The sequence below is a fragment of the Schistocerca piceifrons genome, chromosome 5, assembly GCF_021461385.2.
Source record: "Schistocerca piceifrons isolate TAMUIC-IGC-003096 chromosome 5, iqSchPice1.1, whole genome shotgun sequence".
Taxonomy (NCBI): Eukaryota; Metazoa; Arthropoda; class Insecta; order Orthoptera; family Acrididae; genus Schistocerca; species Schistocerca piceifrons.
Window position 1 is genome coordinate 281,308,627 of NC_060142.1, and position 18,120 is coordinate 281,326,746.

The 18,120-nt window shown below is 42.2% G+C and overlaps 2 protein-coding genes across 4 annotated transcripts in view; one reads left to right on the plus strand and one right to left on the minus strand.

The window, feature by feature from the left end:
- The window catches only part of LOC124798691 (transcription initiation factor TFIID subunit 6), a 137,776-nt gene extending 134,079 nt beyond the window's left edge, over positions 1–3,697 (minus strand). For 2 of the 3 annotated variants that reach the window (XM_047262198.1, XM_047262197.1), the window contains exon 1: positions 3,492–3,696. In XM_047262198.1, the coding sequence (XP_047118154.1) occupies positions 3,492–3,641 (150 nt within the window). In that variant the 5' untranslated portion in view covers positions 3,642–3,696. Of the gene's footprint in view, positions 1–3,491 lie in introns of all 3 variants that reach the window. The other variant, XM_047262199.1, reaches the window with a different exon arrangement.
- A 78-nt stretch (positions 3,698–3,775) lies between these two features.
- LOC124798692 (probable Golgi SNAP receptor complex member 2) overlaps positions 3,776–18,120 on the plus strand; it is a 37,428-nt gene continuing 23,083 nt past the window's right edge. Inside the window, exon 1 of the mRNA XM_047262201.1 lies at positions 3,776–4,071. Coding sequence (XP_047118157.1) covers positions 3,935–4,071 — 137 coding nt within the window. The 5' untranslated portion in view covers positions 3,776–3,934. The remainder of the gene's footprint in view (positions 4,072–18,120) is intronic.

Here is an 18,120-nt window from a genome sequence, read left to right on the forward strand (position 1 = left end):
TGTGTGACGTCATCATGATGGCATGGAGTTTGGTTTGTGAGTGTGGCGTCTTTGTAGGTGTCGTCGTGTTGTGGTTCGTGGTGCCCTCTGGTGGTGTGTTTAGGGGTTTCGAGTTGTGTGGTGTATTTGGTTCAGTTTGTTGTTACCGATTCTAGTGGGTGGTTCTCGTTTTGGCTGTGTTTCGAGTGGAACTGGTTTCAGTGAGTTAGCGATTTAGTGGTTTTGTGTGAAAGTAATTGTTGTGCTGTTCACTGTAGGTAGTGTGTTAATGTGAGTAAATTAATTTGTTGTTGCTCTTGTTAGGTATGGATATGACCGATAAAATAAATAATGTGCGACTCCATGCTATGATGGGCGTTTTTGGGTTGATTGCGCTGTCTGTCTGAAGGAAAAAACATTGGCAAAAGTTGCGGTGTCTAGGACCAGGGGGCGGTTATATGTGGCAGTGCCACAGGGATAACGTATGGCGCTCCATACGTCGCAGTTCCTGGTTCGAAAAGTCTAGGTTGGGCATGCACGAGATTGTGTTGTTGACATATTACTTTTGGTCTAGAACCTCTCAAAGTTTTTGCATGCATGAGACTGGCGTGAGTGAGAGGAGTGTGCTTCACTGGTTTTCGTTTTGCCGTGAAATATGTTCCGAGTTTATTAAGTACAAGAGTAAGTTGGGTGGACCAGGGTTTTGGTGGAGATGGACGAGTCACAGTTTGCAAAAAGGAAGTATGGGAGGGGTAAGTCTGTGGCTGGTCTCTGGGTGTGTGGGGCTGTTGTACAGGGGGGGGGGGGGGATGTGTTTTTAGGGTTGTGGAGGGGTGGTCTAAGGTGGAATTAGTGGGGTTAATTGAGGAGTTTATAGAACCGGGTTCCACTGTAATTTCCGATGCTTTTTCTTCTTATAGGGGATTGAGTGAGAGGGGGTAAAATCATTTAGTTGTTAACCATAGTTAAGAGTTTAAAAATTATGAGACGGGGGCTTGTACAAATACTATAGAGGGGATGTGGGGGGCCGTTAAGTCAGTTATTGGGAGGAGGAAGAGACGCTCTTCCAACCTTCAGTCTCATTTAGATGAGTACTGTTGGCGGAAGAGCATCCCTAAGGGCTATTGTTTTTTTCGGAGCTATTAGTAAGATGTAAAGGCCGAAGGTGGTTAGTTAGGGTTGTTTGGGTGGGTGGGTGACTGCGGCTCTCGGGGGAAGGGTTAGTTTTTGGTACTGTTTGTGAGGGGGGGGGGGGGGAGGGAGGTGTGTTGGTTTGTGATTTAGTTGTGGAGGATCTATTTTGTTGCAGTTTTTGTTGAGTTTTTTTTTTATTTTGCGTCTGGTTTTTGTTTACGGGTATTTTATTTTGGGGTGAGGGGAGGGAGGTTGGGTTGGGGTGTGGGTGGGTTGTGTCTCTCTTCTGGTTGTGTATTTTTTCATTGGTTTGTGGCTGTGTGTGTGTGTGTGTGTGTGTGTGTGTGTGTGTGTGTGTGTGTGTGTGTGCGTGCGTGCGCCCGTGCCTGTGTGTGACTGTAGTGGCCGACCTAGGTTGTCGTGCCGGAACTTTGTTGTGGTAAGTTTTTATTTTTCTTGCTCTTAGTGTATTTGTTGCGGGTGGGGTCGAGGGCGGTGTTCCAATACAATGTGTGATTGTGACTGTTCTGGTGTCGGGAGTTGCTGTTGAGCTATATAGGTCAAGGGAAGTGTTCGATTCCAATTTGTGGTTGTGGCTGTTCCGGAATCGGGAATTGCTGTTGAGCTATATAGGTCAAGGGAAGTGTTCGATTCCAATTTGTGGTTGTGTGTGTTCCGGTATCAGGAGTTGTTGTTGAGCCACATAGGTCAAGGGAAGTGTCCAATTCTAATTTGTCGTTGTGGGTGTTCTGGTGTCGGGAGTTGTTGTTATGCTACATAGGTCAAGGGAAGTGTTCAATTCCAATTTGTTATTGTGGCTGCGGGTGGTCCAGTATCGGGACTTGTTGTTGAGCTATGTAGGTCAAAGGAAGTGTTCGAATCCAATTTGTGGGATTGGGAGCCGCTGTTGAGCTATATGGGTCAAGGGAAGCGTCCGATTCCAGAGGATATTGTGTTTACTGGAATTAGGAGAGTTTTGTGTCGTCGGTTTTTTTCGTCCTTTTGAATGGTGGTGTGTGTCTAACCCCCAATTTCCCACGCTTGTCCCTTTAGTGTCATTCGGTTTTTTGTGGAATGTGTGTGTTTATCGATGTATTTTCGTGTTTGTTGTCATGTTTATGTAATGACGTCATAGGCGCCATATTGGTGTCGTGGTGTATGGTCGTTTCCGCCATATTTGTGACGTCATGGGTCAAAGCGGACGGGCGGAATCGGAGGCTTCCATATTTCCACAACAAAATCCCTCAATGTATAGGCATCTCCATTAAACTTAAAGGCTATGGCTCTGGTGAACAATACTATCCAAACCTCAACACACAGGAAATAAATGACATGCTATACCAAAATCATATCATTGATGTCTATAATTGGAAGATACAACTAAAAACACGACAGGCACTACTGATGATGTATTTACAGCCACAGTTACTGATGGCTCAAGCTGTTCACTAAACCCATTTAATCTAGTAGAATATAATAATGTTCTATCAAAATCATGCACGTTTACAGTTCAGAATTGTGGCCATATCTTCAGGCTTTTTAATTAAAACTCTTCAAACGAAATTGAGTATTAAATTCCTGAATAAATGGGATATTTGTGAGGAGTAAACAAAAATATCACAGCACATGAAGGAAGAAATGATTAATGTTGAGGCAAATATGACAAACAAAAATTTCTCTGGCAGCATTTCGATTGAATGAGACTCTTACTTTTAACTTCATTCCTCAGACAGTGGTTTCTAGGATTTCTGGTTTAATGATACTCTTAGTTTTAACTTAACTGCTATAAAATAATGAACTTTAAATGCTACAGTAAATGATCAGGTACATTAAAAACCTGGCAATGACCTTGGCAGGTGCTTGGTAACGCTATATTGTTAACAATGATGCAAGAATGGGCGTGCTACACCCCACTCGGAAAGGAACGGTGAACCGTATTTCATAAATTGGTTTCCGCTCTCGCCAAGTCTTGGTTTCTTCCAACATGCTTAAAGCTGCAAGAGGCATTAAACTGAAATGCTGTGTGCTTGAAGAAATTGTGATGCAAACAAGTGGACACAATGAACATGTCTTTGAGACGTCTGTGACCCGCAATAAGGTTCTAAGTTATAGTGGAACAAATGCCAATATTAACAGTATACATCACAAGGATTTTGGAATTACTGATGTTGCACAAGAAACGTAGGTTGTTCATAATTATTGGTTGTTAGTAATAATTACACAAGGTCAAATAACCCAATTTTTGCTACAGTTCTTCAATTAATGGTAGGTACTGGTCTCTCCCAATGAAATTTAAATTTAAAACTGCGCTGCACAGTTTAGCAGTAACATTTGTTTGGTTTATGAATAAATAAAGCCAAGAACATAACCTCACTTACTTGGATAACTAGTTTTAACCTGTAAGAAACATCGTCTGCTAATTCCTTCGCTGCATCGTCCGGAAGATTGCCTATTCCTATACTCTCTGCAATAGTTTTTACAGAGTCCAACCCTAATGACGTTCCATAATACAAATCACCGTCACTCATTCTTCTCTGTTGTCACAAAATTCCAAAGCCATTGACACTAACATTACAAATTGTGAAGATACACCACAGCAAAGTTTCGCTTTATTTCAACGGTTTAGCAGTAAATTATCTGAGGAACCTTACTGGTATATCTTTATAATAGGTAAACAAGAGACTAGAATGTAAATGTTGTGAAGTGTCATGTTGAGTCGTGGTAGAGGTAGATTGGCAGTAAATGAGGCAATAAGGGCAGTGGTGTAATGCACCGTGTATGTCATTATTTCGGAGATTTGCTGAAGGCGTGAGTGAATATCATGGAAAGTTTGTATCACCAGACGTATAAGCTAGTGCAAGAAACGCAACATGCTTTCGTAGGACTGGAAAGGTTTATTGGTGAAAATTCTGAAGAAATTGAAAAGGAGCTCCAGGATAAAATCAACGTAATAGCAAGGTATATTCTTTCATGAAGATTAATCATACTGTTGATCTGTAGCGTCGTTGTTGTTACGTGATGCTGTTGCATAACATATGGATTTGTGCTGAATTATAACCGGTATGCGGCCTTTTGGACATACGTTTCTCGCACTTGTAATGATCAATTGCAAACTCTGTCTCTGTTTATCTGACTGAAACGCCGTGGTTATGGTGTAGCTCGGTTGAAAATATCTAGATTTGATAATATTTCGTGTACAAGACGTGCGAGGATTGTGAAAGGCAGTAATGTGTACAATTTAAGGCTGTAAAGGACACTGGTTACAGTACGATGCATTAGAGTCCAGAGATATGCAGTATGGCTACAAGTATTGAGAACATCTGTAAATAGTATACATTTCAGATGTTAGTTGCAGAACCCATATTGCAGTATAAGTTTTTAGGTATGCTAGAAATTCGATTTACGAAGGCACACTTTATGATTATCCAATTCACTTCACAAAAGACGAAAAGTTACCTTTTGATATTGTTAGAAACGATCCATTAAATGAGTTTCGATTAGAGTGTACAACTTTGAGGACCTGTAATTCACCTGCGATAACTGGAACAACACTGGAAGACTTAAACTATACCTGCCAAACTGAGATGTGCCCAGTCAGCCCTCAACACCAAGCCATGAAGCAAACTAAATGGTGCTCAACGCAGGGCAGACAGTTCAGGGGGAGTGGTATTAAAATCCCAATCCAAATGCCCCATTTTAATTTCTGCAGACTGATTAAGTCAGTTCCTATTAAAAAGATCATGTCTGATTTCCATTCCTATCCTTGCCCCATGCAAGATTGTATTCAATCTCTAAAGACCTCAGATGTTAAACCATAATTAATAATTCTTCCCCTCCTGCAGAAACTGTTTATAGAATACATTGATAATTGCTGGATGACATAGAGTATAACTTGAAATGAAAATGGATATTAGTGCACTTCCTTACTATTCACTCAAACAAATGTATCTGAAGGATTAAAACATTTTACGCGAAAATTTAAAGTGCCATTTTTTTACTTTAGCACCAACTGTTTATAATGCTCTATTAGTTGGTTCAGTGTGTATACAAACAGAAGATATTTGTGTAAACCAAAGAACATTATATAATAGTGACCAGCCAAATGAGGCAGTGCAGCTGTTAAGGCACTGAGCTCATATTTGGGAGGATGGGCTTCACAGTGTCTGGCCATCATGATTTGGGTTTTCCTAGATCACTTCAGGCAAATTTGGTGTCGTTCATTCATAAAGACCACAGCTGAACACGTCTTTTTCTTATAGAACATGCTTAAGTAATCTGTGTATATCCATATTTTGAGCTATTGATTTTTGTTGTATTACTGTGCCAGCTCCTATATCATTGCAAGATGATCCTTGGATGAAATAAGTAAACACATGTTCCCTTCATGTCTTGTGCAAAGTAAAAGTTAAATGGCTTTTGCCATTTCTTACTACCTGATTTATCTAACCTGGCTTTGCACAAGAAACTTTTGAGATAAGTATTTTTTATACTTCTGTCAATCATGACTCTGCCACTTCTTTGAGGTTAAGTTGGACTACACACAACATATTTTGGTCTCAAATACACACCATATGCCATATTGTCAAGTTTACTGTGGTGATACTATTTGTATGATTGCTTCTTAAAACTGTTGCTGTGGGCAAAATGTAGGTGTAATTGAGGTCATATCATCATGAGAACAGCACAATTGATCTGCGGGCACCAAGCAGTTACTCTTTCCTTCTCATACTGTTCAGTAGGTCTCCCCCGATCCAGGGTTCTCGGTGACTTTTCCGTAACTCTACCAATTTCCTAAAACTTCCCAGTCATTTTCCTCCATCCCTCTTCCTATCTCTTCAACCCTTCTCTCAGGAGGAGGAGTCACTGGGTCCAGAAGTTTGTGCAGTTCCATATATTTTATGCATGTTTACTGCTGTCGCCACTATAGTTTCAAACATAGATTGTTTTTGTTAATATATATAAACTGTGTGATTAAGGGGCATAATCTGTATCACTTCAGGCAGGGAGGTTACCTTCATAGTCTCGGATGCTATTTGGCATACGTTAAAAATCTGGAGTATGTAAGAAACATGTATTTTTTTTTTTCTCAAAAAAAAAAAAAAAGTCTGCCCCTGAGATACAGGCGTCCAAAGATGACGCTATGAACACTATTTTGAAGATGTGAATATCAGAAAATTTTTTAAAATGCTGTATCTCTGTAACAGTTCTACATATTTTGTGAGGTTTTTTAATTTGAAAGAAATTGCTTTATGATTACAATGGTATCCTCCATTTGGAAATTTCTGTCAAAGTTCTTTTACTGTCATCTTTTGAATTTTTTAAATAATTTACAGTTTTTTTAAATGCCCATCCAGAAAAGTTACATTTTTTTCTATTGATTACATTCTATGTAAAGGAGAGCTTCCACTCTTAAGTTGGGTAGGGTTTATTTTAAAAAATAATTTTTTTTAACTTTAAAAGGTAATGTATGTCTTCACTGAAGTTGTTTCTCACTAATTTCTTTGTTACAGTGTTTATTTCTATTGTCTTTGTTGCAGTTATTTCTTACATTTTGTTGTAGTTTCTTTGTTGCGGTTGTTCATTGCAGGTTTCTGTATTGTAGTTGTTCAGTGCTAATTTGTTTACTGAAGAAGCTTCTAATCTGAGACCATCCAGCGAGTTCTGTGTTTTTGTGAGGAATTTGCCAGTTGACACAGTTGCAGTGTGTTTTGTGCAAAGGACTGTTTGAAATGTCTTCTGATTGGGACCACAGGAGAGTGAAGTGTGCTGACTATTTGCATATCCATAAGAGAGTGATATATAAGTTTCCAGTGACAACTTTTTGTATTCTAAATGTTTTCACAGAATAACAACAATGATAGTATCTGAACAAGGTGAAACCTCCCATGGTGCAGATTTTGCATCAATACAGGAAGAATTAAATACCCTCAGTCAGTCAACTACAGAGGTAGATGTTAGCCCTGTTAAGAAACTGTGGTCAATGAAGTCGAGTCATAAGCTATATGTGTCAAGAAAAATGCAGAGAGATTACTAAAGCTATGGATGAGTACATTACAGCAAAACTGACCACACTCTTCAAAGGAGAAATTCCATCTTCAAAAAAAAAAAAATTAACCAAAGGGCTCTCGCCCCTCTTGCCAGGAATGTTTCACAAATATCAGTTCAGCTGTTGAATATTGTGCATCCTACAGTGAAAAAGTGAAAGTTTTTACTATTATCCCAGAGACATTTTCAAAGAAAACAATTTCGAACCGTGTTCCATCAGTATCAAAGTACATGGTAGACAAATCAAGAAATGTGAGGTCTGTAAAAGGAGTCTTTGGAAGACCAGATCCATATTATGGTCATCTTGTAGAAGCAACTCAAGTTCAAATAGTGCAGTCATTTTATCTGGAAGATAAATGGGACTGTTCTCACCAGAGTGCCAACAAGAAAGACACTATAACTGTAACAGTTGGAGGTCAAATAGTTGTGAAAGTGAAGAGGTACATGACTCGCAGTGTTATAGAAACTTTTGCAATTTTGTAAGAGCAACTATACAACTTCACATATTGGAAGATCAAAATTGTATGCACTACAACCTAAGTGGGTAGTTCCACACCCACCTAGAGATGTCTGTTTATGTGTGTACTGTGCCAATTTTGAACATTGTGTGGTAATAAATAGTCTTCATGGGTTTGCCGCCAGATCATGTTGTGCAAATTCCACAATATTTCCTCGGAGCAACTGTCCGACATCTTCAGGTGGTTCAACCTTGCTCGTGGCTAGGTACGACTGACGGTATCCACACACCGATGCCCCGTTTTTAGAACACATGTGCGGAGAATGCGCAGCCGCGAACATCACGCATACCCAGTGATTTACCATATTCAAACTCCCTCTGCCGAAAATTACAGAGCGGCTCTCCCACACGTGCGCTGTATGCTGCATTTGTCAAGTGCGGCCAGACGTTACTCACCAACGGCTGTACTAGGCCAGTGTTATGACGGACCTGTTATTGAAGGATCTTGATTTTTGCATTGTGATTTAATAGCAGCCAATGCAGGGTTCCAGGCTGTGCTCAGTTGAAATCCCATATCCTTGTTGATGAGATTATCGGCTGTACGGATATGTATTGCTTCCTTAATGACGGAGTCCCAGAAAGATGATGCCGGGGATAAAACTTCCATCTTTTCATAAATCATATGATGTCCTGGATTCGGGCAGTGTTCCGCAATTGCCGACTTTTCCGGTTGACAAAGGGTGTATGACACTGATGTTCAGCGCAGTGTTCTTGTACTGTGTGGCATGTCGGGCCTATATACGCTGCCCCACACTGACAAGGAATCTTGTACACAACACATGATGCCAAGGTCATCCTTAACTGAACCCAACAGATTTCTCAGTTTTGCAGATGGTTGAAAAACGCACTTAATTCCGTATCTTCCGATTCTTGACGACACGGCACCAAAATACAGCAAAAAGGCCAAAGTGGTGGGTGGCTTCGTATCTTCATTCTGTTCCATAGTTTGAACTTACCTGGGCCTGAATGCATTACATCTCTCAGAATAACCCTTTTGTCTGAACACTGTCTTCAAATATTGTATTTCACTCGACAGGCTCTCAGGATCAGATACACATGTGCTCTATGAACTAACATACCTAATGCACTATCGCATAGTGCAGGATGATCACAGCTCTTGTGGCTTTGCAGATATAGATCTGTATGCGTTGGCTTGTGGTAAGTGCTGTGTCCCAAGGTTCCATCTGCTTTCCTTCATACCAAGATATCAAGAAAAGGTAAAGTACCATATTTTTCCACTTCTATTGTGAAGTTTATATTCGGATGTAGCAAATTCAGATGCTGAAGAAACATATCCACATACTGCAGAAAACAACGGGTTTGAGAGTGGCTGACTGTAGTGCTTTTTCTTCAAAGTCCTCCATAAAATAATTAGCCACCACAGGAGGAGGGCTTCCCATGGTGACACTGTCCACTTGTTCAAAATATTGGTCTTGAAATAAGAAGTATGTTGAAGCAAGCACATGTTTGAATAATGCTACTATGTCCTCCTCAAAGTTGTTGCTAATGAGCTCCAAAGAGTTCTGCAAAGGCACCTTTGTAAATAAAGACACAACATCGAAACTTACTAACAGATTCGATGATTGCAATCTAAGGGTTTTCAGGTGACCTAAGAAATCTTCAGAGTTTCGAATGTGATGATCGCACTTGCCTAAGAGAAGTCCCAATAGTGATGTCAGGTATTTGGCAACAAAATAAGTAGGTACTCCTATGTCAGAATTAAACGACGGGCGAGTGCAGCACTTGTGAGAGAAAGTGTGCGCTACACGTGTCAAGAATTGTGCTTGGTGTCCAGACAATTACTATCACTCCATCTGAAGATTTCAGCAAACCTTTCAGCGGTATCCTGGAACTGGGTAGACAGCGCCACTTGGGCACCGGCTGACTGGACTGAACGACAAGCTAAGGTTTGTCAGTTGAGTAAATATGATCGGCTTGAAACCCGAACGCAAGAAGACTTGCCAAGAAGGCATACAGTGTTTAATCTCATGGAGAAGACTTTCTACGACGCTGCAGTTTCGGTGCTAGAGAAGGGTCTGAATTTTGCACCTACACCAGGAACCATTCTCGTCTGAGATGTGATTAGTGGAATAGAGCAGGCTGTTTAGCAACTTCCTAAGGATGCTGCCGAAGAGATTAGGCGTGACAGATGCCACATCTTGGCTCGAGCTTCGTCAACTTTAACATCACCTCAGCTGAAGGAAATGCTCTACAAGAATTGAGAGAAGACCAAGACATCGTCGTCATACCTGCTGACAAAAGAAATGCTACTGTGCTTCTCTCAAGCACAGAATATAACAGCAAGCTGCTCAACAATTATGTATGTAGTAAATTAAAAAGTGATCCATCAGGTAGGATCCCGAGGAAAACTGTGAAACTCATCAGGAGGAGCTCGATTCCAGCAAAAGTCGCTAAGGGTTTGTGTCAACAGGCTACAGTTCCTCCCAGACTCTAAGGCCCACCCAAGATCCATAAGAATGGGGTGCCTCTCCATCCCATTGTAAGTAACACAGGAGCACATACTTACTTTGTTGCCAAATACCTGACATCACTATTGGGACCTCTCGTAGGCAAGTGCGATCATCACATTCGAAACTCTGAAGATTTCATAGGTCGCCTGAAAACCCTTAAGAGTGCAATCATCGAATCTGTTAGTAAATTTCGATGTTGTGTCTTTATTTACAAAGGTGCTTTTGCAGGACTCTTTGGAGCTCATTAGCAACAACTTTGAGGAGGACATAGTAGCATTATTCAAACACGTGCTTACTTCAACATACTTCTTATTTCAAGACCAATATTTTGAACAAGTGGACAGTGTCACCATGGGAAGCCCTCCTCCTGTGGTGGCCAATTATTTTGTGGAGGACTTTGAAGAAAAAGCACTACAGTCAGCCATTCTCAAACCCTCTTTTTTTTCTGCGGTATGTGTATGATACATTTGTGGTGTGGCCACATGGAATTGACACTCTACCTACATTTTTTCAGCATCTGAATTCGCTCCATCCAAATATAAACTTCATAATCGAAGTGGAAAAAGATGGTACTTCACCTTTTCTTGATATGAAGGAAAGCAGATGGAACCTTGGGACACAGCATTTACCGCAAGCCAACACATACAGATCTATATCTGCAAGGCCACAAGAGCTGTGATCATCTTGCACAATGTGGCAGTGCATTACGTATGTTAATTCATAGAGCACGTGTGTATCTGATCCTGAGAGCCTGTCGAGTGAAGTACAACATTTGAAGACAGTGTTCCGACAAAAGGGTTATTCTGAGAGATTTAATGCATTCAGGCCCAGGCAAGTTTAATCTATGGAACAGAATGAAGATACGAAGACACCCACCACTTTGGCCTTTTTGCCGTATTTTGGTTTTGTGTGATTGTTTGTGTGTGTATCAACATACCAATGCTTTCGTTTGGTAAATTACATCTTCTTTGTGTGTGTGTGTGTGTGTGTGTGTGTGTGTGTGTGTGTGTGTGTGTGTGTGTATAAAAAACAAAGATGATGTGACTTACCAAATGAAAGTGTTGGCAGGTCGACAGACACACAAACATACACACAAAATTCTAGCTTTCGCAACCAACGGTTGCTTCGTCAGGAAAGAGGGAAGGAGAGGGAAAGACGAAAGGATTTGGGTTTTAAGGGAGAGGGTAAGGAGTCATTCCAATCCCGGGAGCGGAAAGACTTACCTTAGGGGGGAAAAAAGGACGGGTATACACTCGCGCACACACACACATATCCATCCACACGTATACAGACACAAGCAGACATATTTAAAGACAAAGAGTTTGGGCAGAGATGTCAGTCGAGGCAGAAGTGCAGAGGCAAAGAAGTTGTTGAAAGACAGGTGAGGTATGAGTGGTGGTAACTTGAAATTAGTGGAGATTGAGGCCTGGTGGATAACGGGAAGAGAGGATATACTGAAGAGCAAGTTCTCATCTCCGGAGTTCGGATAGGTTGGTGTTAGTGGGAAGTATCCAGATAAGCCGGACGGTGTAACACTGTGCCAAGATGTGCTGGCCGTGCACCAAGGCATGTTTAGCCACAGGGTGATCCTCATTACCAACAAACACTGTCTGCCAGTGTCCATTCATGCGAATGGACAGTTTGTTGCTGGTCATTCCCACATAGAATGCGTCACAGTGTAGGCAGGTCAGTTGGTAGATCACGTGGGTGCTTTCACACGTAGCTCTGCCTTTGATCGTGTACACCTTCCGGGTTACAGGACTGGAGTAGGTGGTGGTGGTGGTGGTGGTGGTGGTGGGAGGGTGCATGGGACAGGTTTTACACCGGGGGCAGTTACAAGGGTAGGAGCCAGAGGGTAGGGAAGGTGGTTTGGGGATTTCATAGGGATGAACTAAGAGGTTACGAAGGTTAGGTGGATGGCGGAATGACACTCTTGGTGGAGTGGGGAGGATTTCATGAAGGATGGATCTCATTTCAGGGCAGGATTTGAGGAAGTCGTATCCCTGCTGGAGAGCCACATTCAGAATCTGATCCAGTCCCGGAAAGTATCGTGTCACAAGTGGGGCACTTTTGTGGTTCTTCTGTGGGAAGTTCTGGGTTTGAGAGGATGAGGAAGTGGCTCTGGTTATTTGCTTCTGTAACAGGTCGGGAGGGTAGTTGTGGGATGCGAAAGCTGTTGTCAGGTTGTTGGTGAAATGCTTCAGGGATTCTGGACTGGAGCAGATTCGTTTGCCACGAAGACCTAGGCTGTAGGGAAGGGACCGTTTGATGTGGAATGGGTGGCAGCTGTCGTAATGGAGGTACTGTTGTTTGTTGGTGGGTTTGATGTGGACGGACGTGTGAAGCTGGCCATTGGACAGGTGGAGGTCAACATCAAGGAAAGTGGCATGGGATTTGGAGTAGGACCAGGTGAATCTGATGGAACCAAAGGAGTTGAGGTTGGAGAGGAAATTCTGGAGTTCTTCTTCACAGTGAGTCCAGATCATGAAGATGTCATCAATAAATCTGTACCAAACTTTGGGTTGGTAGACTTGGGTAACCAAGAAGGCTTCCTCTAAGCGACCCATGAATAGGTTAGCGTGCGAGGGGGCCATCCTGGCACCCATGGCTGTTCCCCCGGAAACCATCCTTGTAACCATTGATGCCACGTCCTTATACACAAATATTCCGCACGTCCAGGGCCTCGCTGCGATGGAGCATTTCCTTTCACGCCGATCACCTGCCACCCTACCTAAAACCTCTTTCTTCACTACCTTAGCCAGCTTCATCCTGACCCACAACTTCTTCACTTTTGAAGGCCAGACATACCAACAATTAAAGGGAACAGCCATGGGTACCAGGATGGCCCCCTCGTACGCCAACCTATTCATGGGTCGCTTAGAGGAAGCCTTCTTGGTTACCCAAGTCTACCAACCCACAGTTTGGTACAGATTTATTGATGACATCTTCATGATCTGGACTCACAGTGAAGAACTTCATAATTTCCTCTCCAACCTCAACTCCTTTGGTTCCATCAGATTCACCTGGTCCTACTCCAAATCTCATGCCACTTTCCTTGACGTTGACCTCCACCTGTCCAATGGCCAACTTCACACGTTCGTCCACATCAAACCCACCAACAAGCAACAGTAACTCCATTATGACAGCTGCCACCCATTCCACATCAAACGGTCCCTTCCCTACAGCCTAGGTCTTTGTGGCAAACGAATCTGCTCCAGTCCGGAATCCCTGAATCATTACACCAACAACCTGACAACAGCTTTCGCATCCCGCAACTACCCTCCCGACCTGGTACAGAAGCAAATAACCAGAGCCACTTCCTCATCCCCTCAAACCCAGAATCCCCCACAGAAGAACCACAAAAGTGCCCCACTTGTGACAGGATACTTTCCGGGACTGGACCAGACTCTGAATGTGGCTCTCCAGCAGGGATACGACTTCCTCAAATCCTGCCCTGAAACGTGATCCATCCTTCATGAAATCCTCCCCACTCCGCCAAGAGTGTCTTTCCGCCATCCACCTAACCTTCGTAACCTGTTAGTTCATCCCTATGAAATCCCCAAACCACCTTCCCTACCCTCTGGCTCCTATCCTTGTAACCGCCCCCGATGCAAAACCTCTCCCATGCACCCTCCCACCACCACCTACTCCAGTCCTGTAACCCGGAAGGTGTACACGATCAAAGGCAGAGCCACGTGTGAAAGCACCCACGTGATTTACCAACTGACCTGCCTACACTGTGATGCATTCTATGTGGGAATGACCAGCAACAAACTGTCCATTCGCATGAATGGACACAGGCAGACAGTGTTTGTTGGTAATGAGGATCACCCTGTGGCTAAACATGCCTTGGTGCACAGCCAGCACATCTTGGCACAGTGTTACACCGTCCGGGTTATCTGGATACTTCCCACCAACACCAACCTATCCGAACTCCAGAGATGGGAACTTGCCCTTCAGTATATCCTCTCTTCTCGTTATCCGCCAGGCCTCAATCTCCGCTAATTTCAAGTTGCCGCCACTCATACCTCACCTGTCTTTCAACAACTTCTTTGCCTCTGCACTTCTGCCTCGACTGACATCTCTGCCCAAACTCTTTGTCTTTAAATATGTCTGCTTGTGTCCGTATGTGTGGATGGATATGTGTGTGTGTGCGAGTGTATACCTGTCCTTTTTTCCCCCTAAGGTAAGTCTTTCCGCTCCCGGGATTGGAATGACTCCTTACCCTCTCCCTGAAAACCCACCTATTTTCGTCTATCGCTCTCCTTCCCTCTTTCCTGATGAGGCAACAGTTTGTTGCGAAAGCTTGAATTTTGTGTGTATGTTTGTTATATATATGACAGACTAAAGGCCGCTAGCGCGCTGCCAAGATTGCGTCAGCTGGCCTATCGGCGCGGGGTCAAAGGTCAACTGCTCAGTGTGATGACGTAACATGCTGTTACATACTCTATGCCGACAGATTCTAGATGTACCCTTGTCCGGTTCTCAGCTATGCTACAGATCAATTTATTTATGAAAATACAAAGTACAGTCACCAACAAACTTTACATATTCACATACACCTTTTCCTTTCATCCAAATGAACACAGATTCGTTTACAGATATTTTCCTCTTATTACGGGTATACAAAGACAATGGGGAAGGGGACATATACACAGATTTACCAAAGTCTTTATTTGCAAGTTCTCCAATATGATACGTGCGGTAGGCAATAATGTCTCTATCAACAAAACTTTCAAGTCCTGGAACATTAGGTACTCCAGTACCACCTCGTACAATGGCAACAGTAAGCCAATCATTACCATGAGTAAATGTATCGTTAATGTCAATGCTAAAATTAAGTCTACATCCACAGAAAATACATGGTCCATCGACAAGTGCAGTTGCAGCAGTATTCTTCTTCTTGTCTGCAGCAGATGTTGTGAATTCGATGATCTCGATTGTTTTGTAAATAGTGTGTTTCGAACGACGACAATACCTTCTGTATGGCATCTTGGCAGCGTTCAATGCAGTTGCCTGTGCAGCAGCAGCAGCAGCGCGAGTGATCCGCTTCGCGGTGCTCGCTGGCTTTTATAGAAGCGCGATAGCGCGTGACGTAGTTTCGGACTTAGAATATTTCACAGTGCCAGTGGCGCGTTATCCCGGACGGGAGCACTAGCACTAGGCCACTGGACCTGACGGGATAACAGTTCGATTGTACACAGAGTATGTGAAGGAACTTGCCCCCCTTCTAGCAGTGGAGTGGAAGATCTGCAACGAATTGAAGCATGGTGCACGGAATGGCAATTGAATCTCAATGTAGACAAGTCTAATGTGTTGCGAATACATAGAAAGAAAGATCCTGTATCATTTAGGTACAATATAGCAGGTCAGCGACTGGAAGCAGTTAATTCCATAAATTATATGGGAGTAGGCATTAGGAGTGATTTAAAATGGAATGATCATATAAAGTTGATTGTTGGTAAACCAGATGCCAGACTGTGATTCATTGGAAGAGTCCTAAGGAAATGCAATCCGAAAATAAAGGAAGTAGGTTACAGTACACTTGTTCGCCCACTGCTTGAATATTGCTCACCAGTGTGGGATCCATACCAGATAGGGTTGATAGAAGAGATAGAGAATATCCAATGGAGAGCAGCACGCTTTATTACAGGATCATTTAGTAATCACAAAAGCATTACGGAGATGATAGATAAACTCCAGTGGAAGACCTGGCAGGAGAGACGCTCAGTAGCTCGGTATGGGTTTTTGTTAAAGTTTCGAGAACATACCTTCACTGAGGAGTCAAGCAGTGTATTGCTCCCTCCTACATATATCTCGTGAAAAGACCATGAGGATTAAATCAGAGAGATTAGAGCCCACACAGAGGCATACCGACAATCTTTCTTTCCACGGACAATACGAGACTGGAATAGAAGGGAGAACCGATAGAGGTACTCAAAGTACCCTCTGCTACACACCGTCAGGTGGCTTGCGGAGTATGGATGTAGATGTAGATTTAAAGCGAGTTATCAGTCTTTGCACCACTTTGAAATCTTACCAAGATCTGAGTGAATATTTATGCAGTTTCTTTGGGCAGTACCTCATTACAGATAAAGGCATCATTTGCTTCATTTATGCCAGCATCTGTATTATTGAACAGCAGTCCTCCTCAAAATTTGTGATTATTGTAACTCATTTTTGTACTTCATTTTAGGTTCAAGCTAATCTTACACATTGTTCAATTATATCAGATTTAGTTGTTTCTCAATACCACTCATATTCGTCATTATAAGTTCCTGTGCCACCCACAAGTGTCTGAACACTAAAAGCCATTACACATTTGTGATAGTACTATGGTAGTTATTGAAGGTTTCATGTATTGGACTCTTGGCAGACAAACCCATTTTATTCGCATCTCTCTTATCTGTAGCACTATGCTTTGTTTTACACTTATTATGCAGTATTCTCTGTTTATTTAGAAGTTTCTTTAAAGTATCTGTATACTATGGACTGTCTTCCAGTCATGACCTGTTCTACTGTGTATGGACCTATCCAGTGCATGGTTAACTATTCTTTTAAACTTGACATAGTTCCTCTACATGCTAATGTCTTGAGCTAAACGATTGAAGTTCCTCGTTGAGATATGACACTACTGCCTGCTGTATCTTGTTTACTGACCATATAAATTGTTCTGCTTATTTTAGTTGTCCTTTGTATTTCAGTAATCATTGTTGCTACAATTGCCTCTGGTTACTGATGCCATTTTCAATGTGGACATCCTCAAAGAAGTTGGATATTTCCATTGCCATTAGATACACTATATTCCCATCATAAGTAGGTTTATGAACAGTCTGTTATAGGTAGTTTTCAGAGAAGGCATTTAGTAATGTTGTGCAGAATGTTTTGTCATGCCGCCACTTACAAAACTGTCTGTCTGTATCCAGATCCCACTCCAGCTACTGCCGGGTCAGGGTGCTGATGGGTCCTCTCCATTTGGCTCGGTCCTCCCACCACTTTTCTTCCTCCACTTGCTGCCAGGTCACACCTCTCCTTTCCACAGATATTCTCACTCATATTTCCCACCATTGTTCTTGGGCACCCTCTAGGTCTTTTTCCTTCTATCTTTAGTTCTTCCATAATTTTGGGGAGTCTCTGCCCACGCATCCTTTTGACATGCCCGTACCATCTTAATCCTTTATTCCTCCCCCCCCCCCCCCCAATTTCTTCTCTCATACTTTCTTATTTAAGGTCCTTTCTAATATCTGCATTCCTTACTCCGTCGATTCTTGTTTTACCCGTAACTGCTCTGAGAAATTTCATTTCCCCTGCTTGCAGTCTGCTCCATTCCCTTTCTGTCGTTGCCAATGTTTCTCCTTCATAGGTGACAATAGGGAAGTAATAGCTCTTATGTATAAGGGTTTTGCTTTTTCTGAAATTTCCATATTCCAAATCAGGTGTTTTATTGTTTGGTAGAAATTGCCTCCCTTCTGTAACCTCCTATTAATTTCATTGGTTATTATTCCATCGCTAGATATTTCACTCCCTAAATAGGTGAAACTGTCTACCACTTTGATGGGTTCTCCATTCAGAGTAATATTTCCGTTGCTCCCTCTGTCTCTTCCAAATACTATTACTTCACTCTTATCTTTATTTATTTTTAATCCATACCTTTTCATTATTTCCTTCCACGCATCAAGTTGTAACTGTACATCTACCTCTTTATTGCCCCATATTACCATATCATCTGCAAAGAACATCATTTTGTCTTTTTCTTTTACCATATCTTTAACTGCATTATTCACTCCCTTCATAACAACATTAAAAAGTGCAGGAGATAGAATACTTCCTTGTTTAAGTCCTTGTCTTATTTCGAAGTATTCAGAGTTCCCCATTGGTGTTCTAATTCTTCAATTGTGTCCTCTGTACATTGTCTTTATTACATTAATGTATCCGTCTTCTATATCTGTCTTCTTACAAAGCTGTAAGCATCCC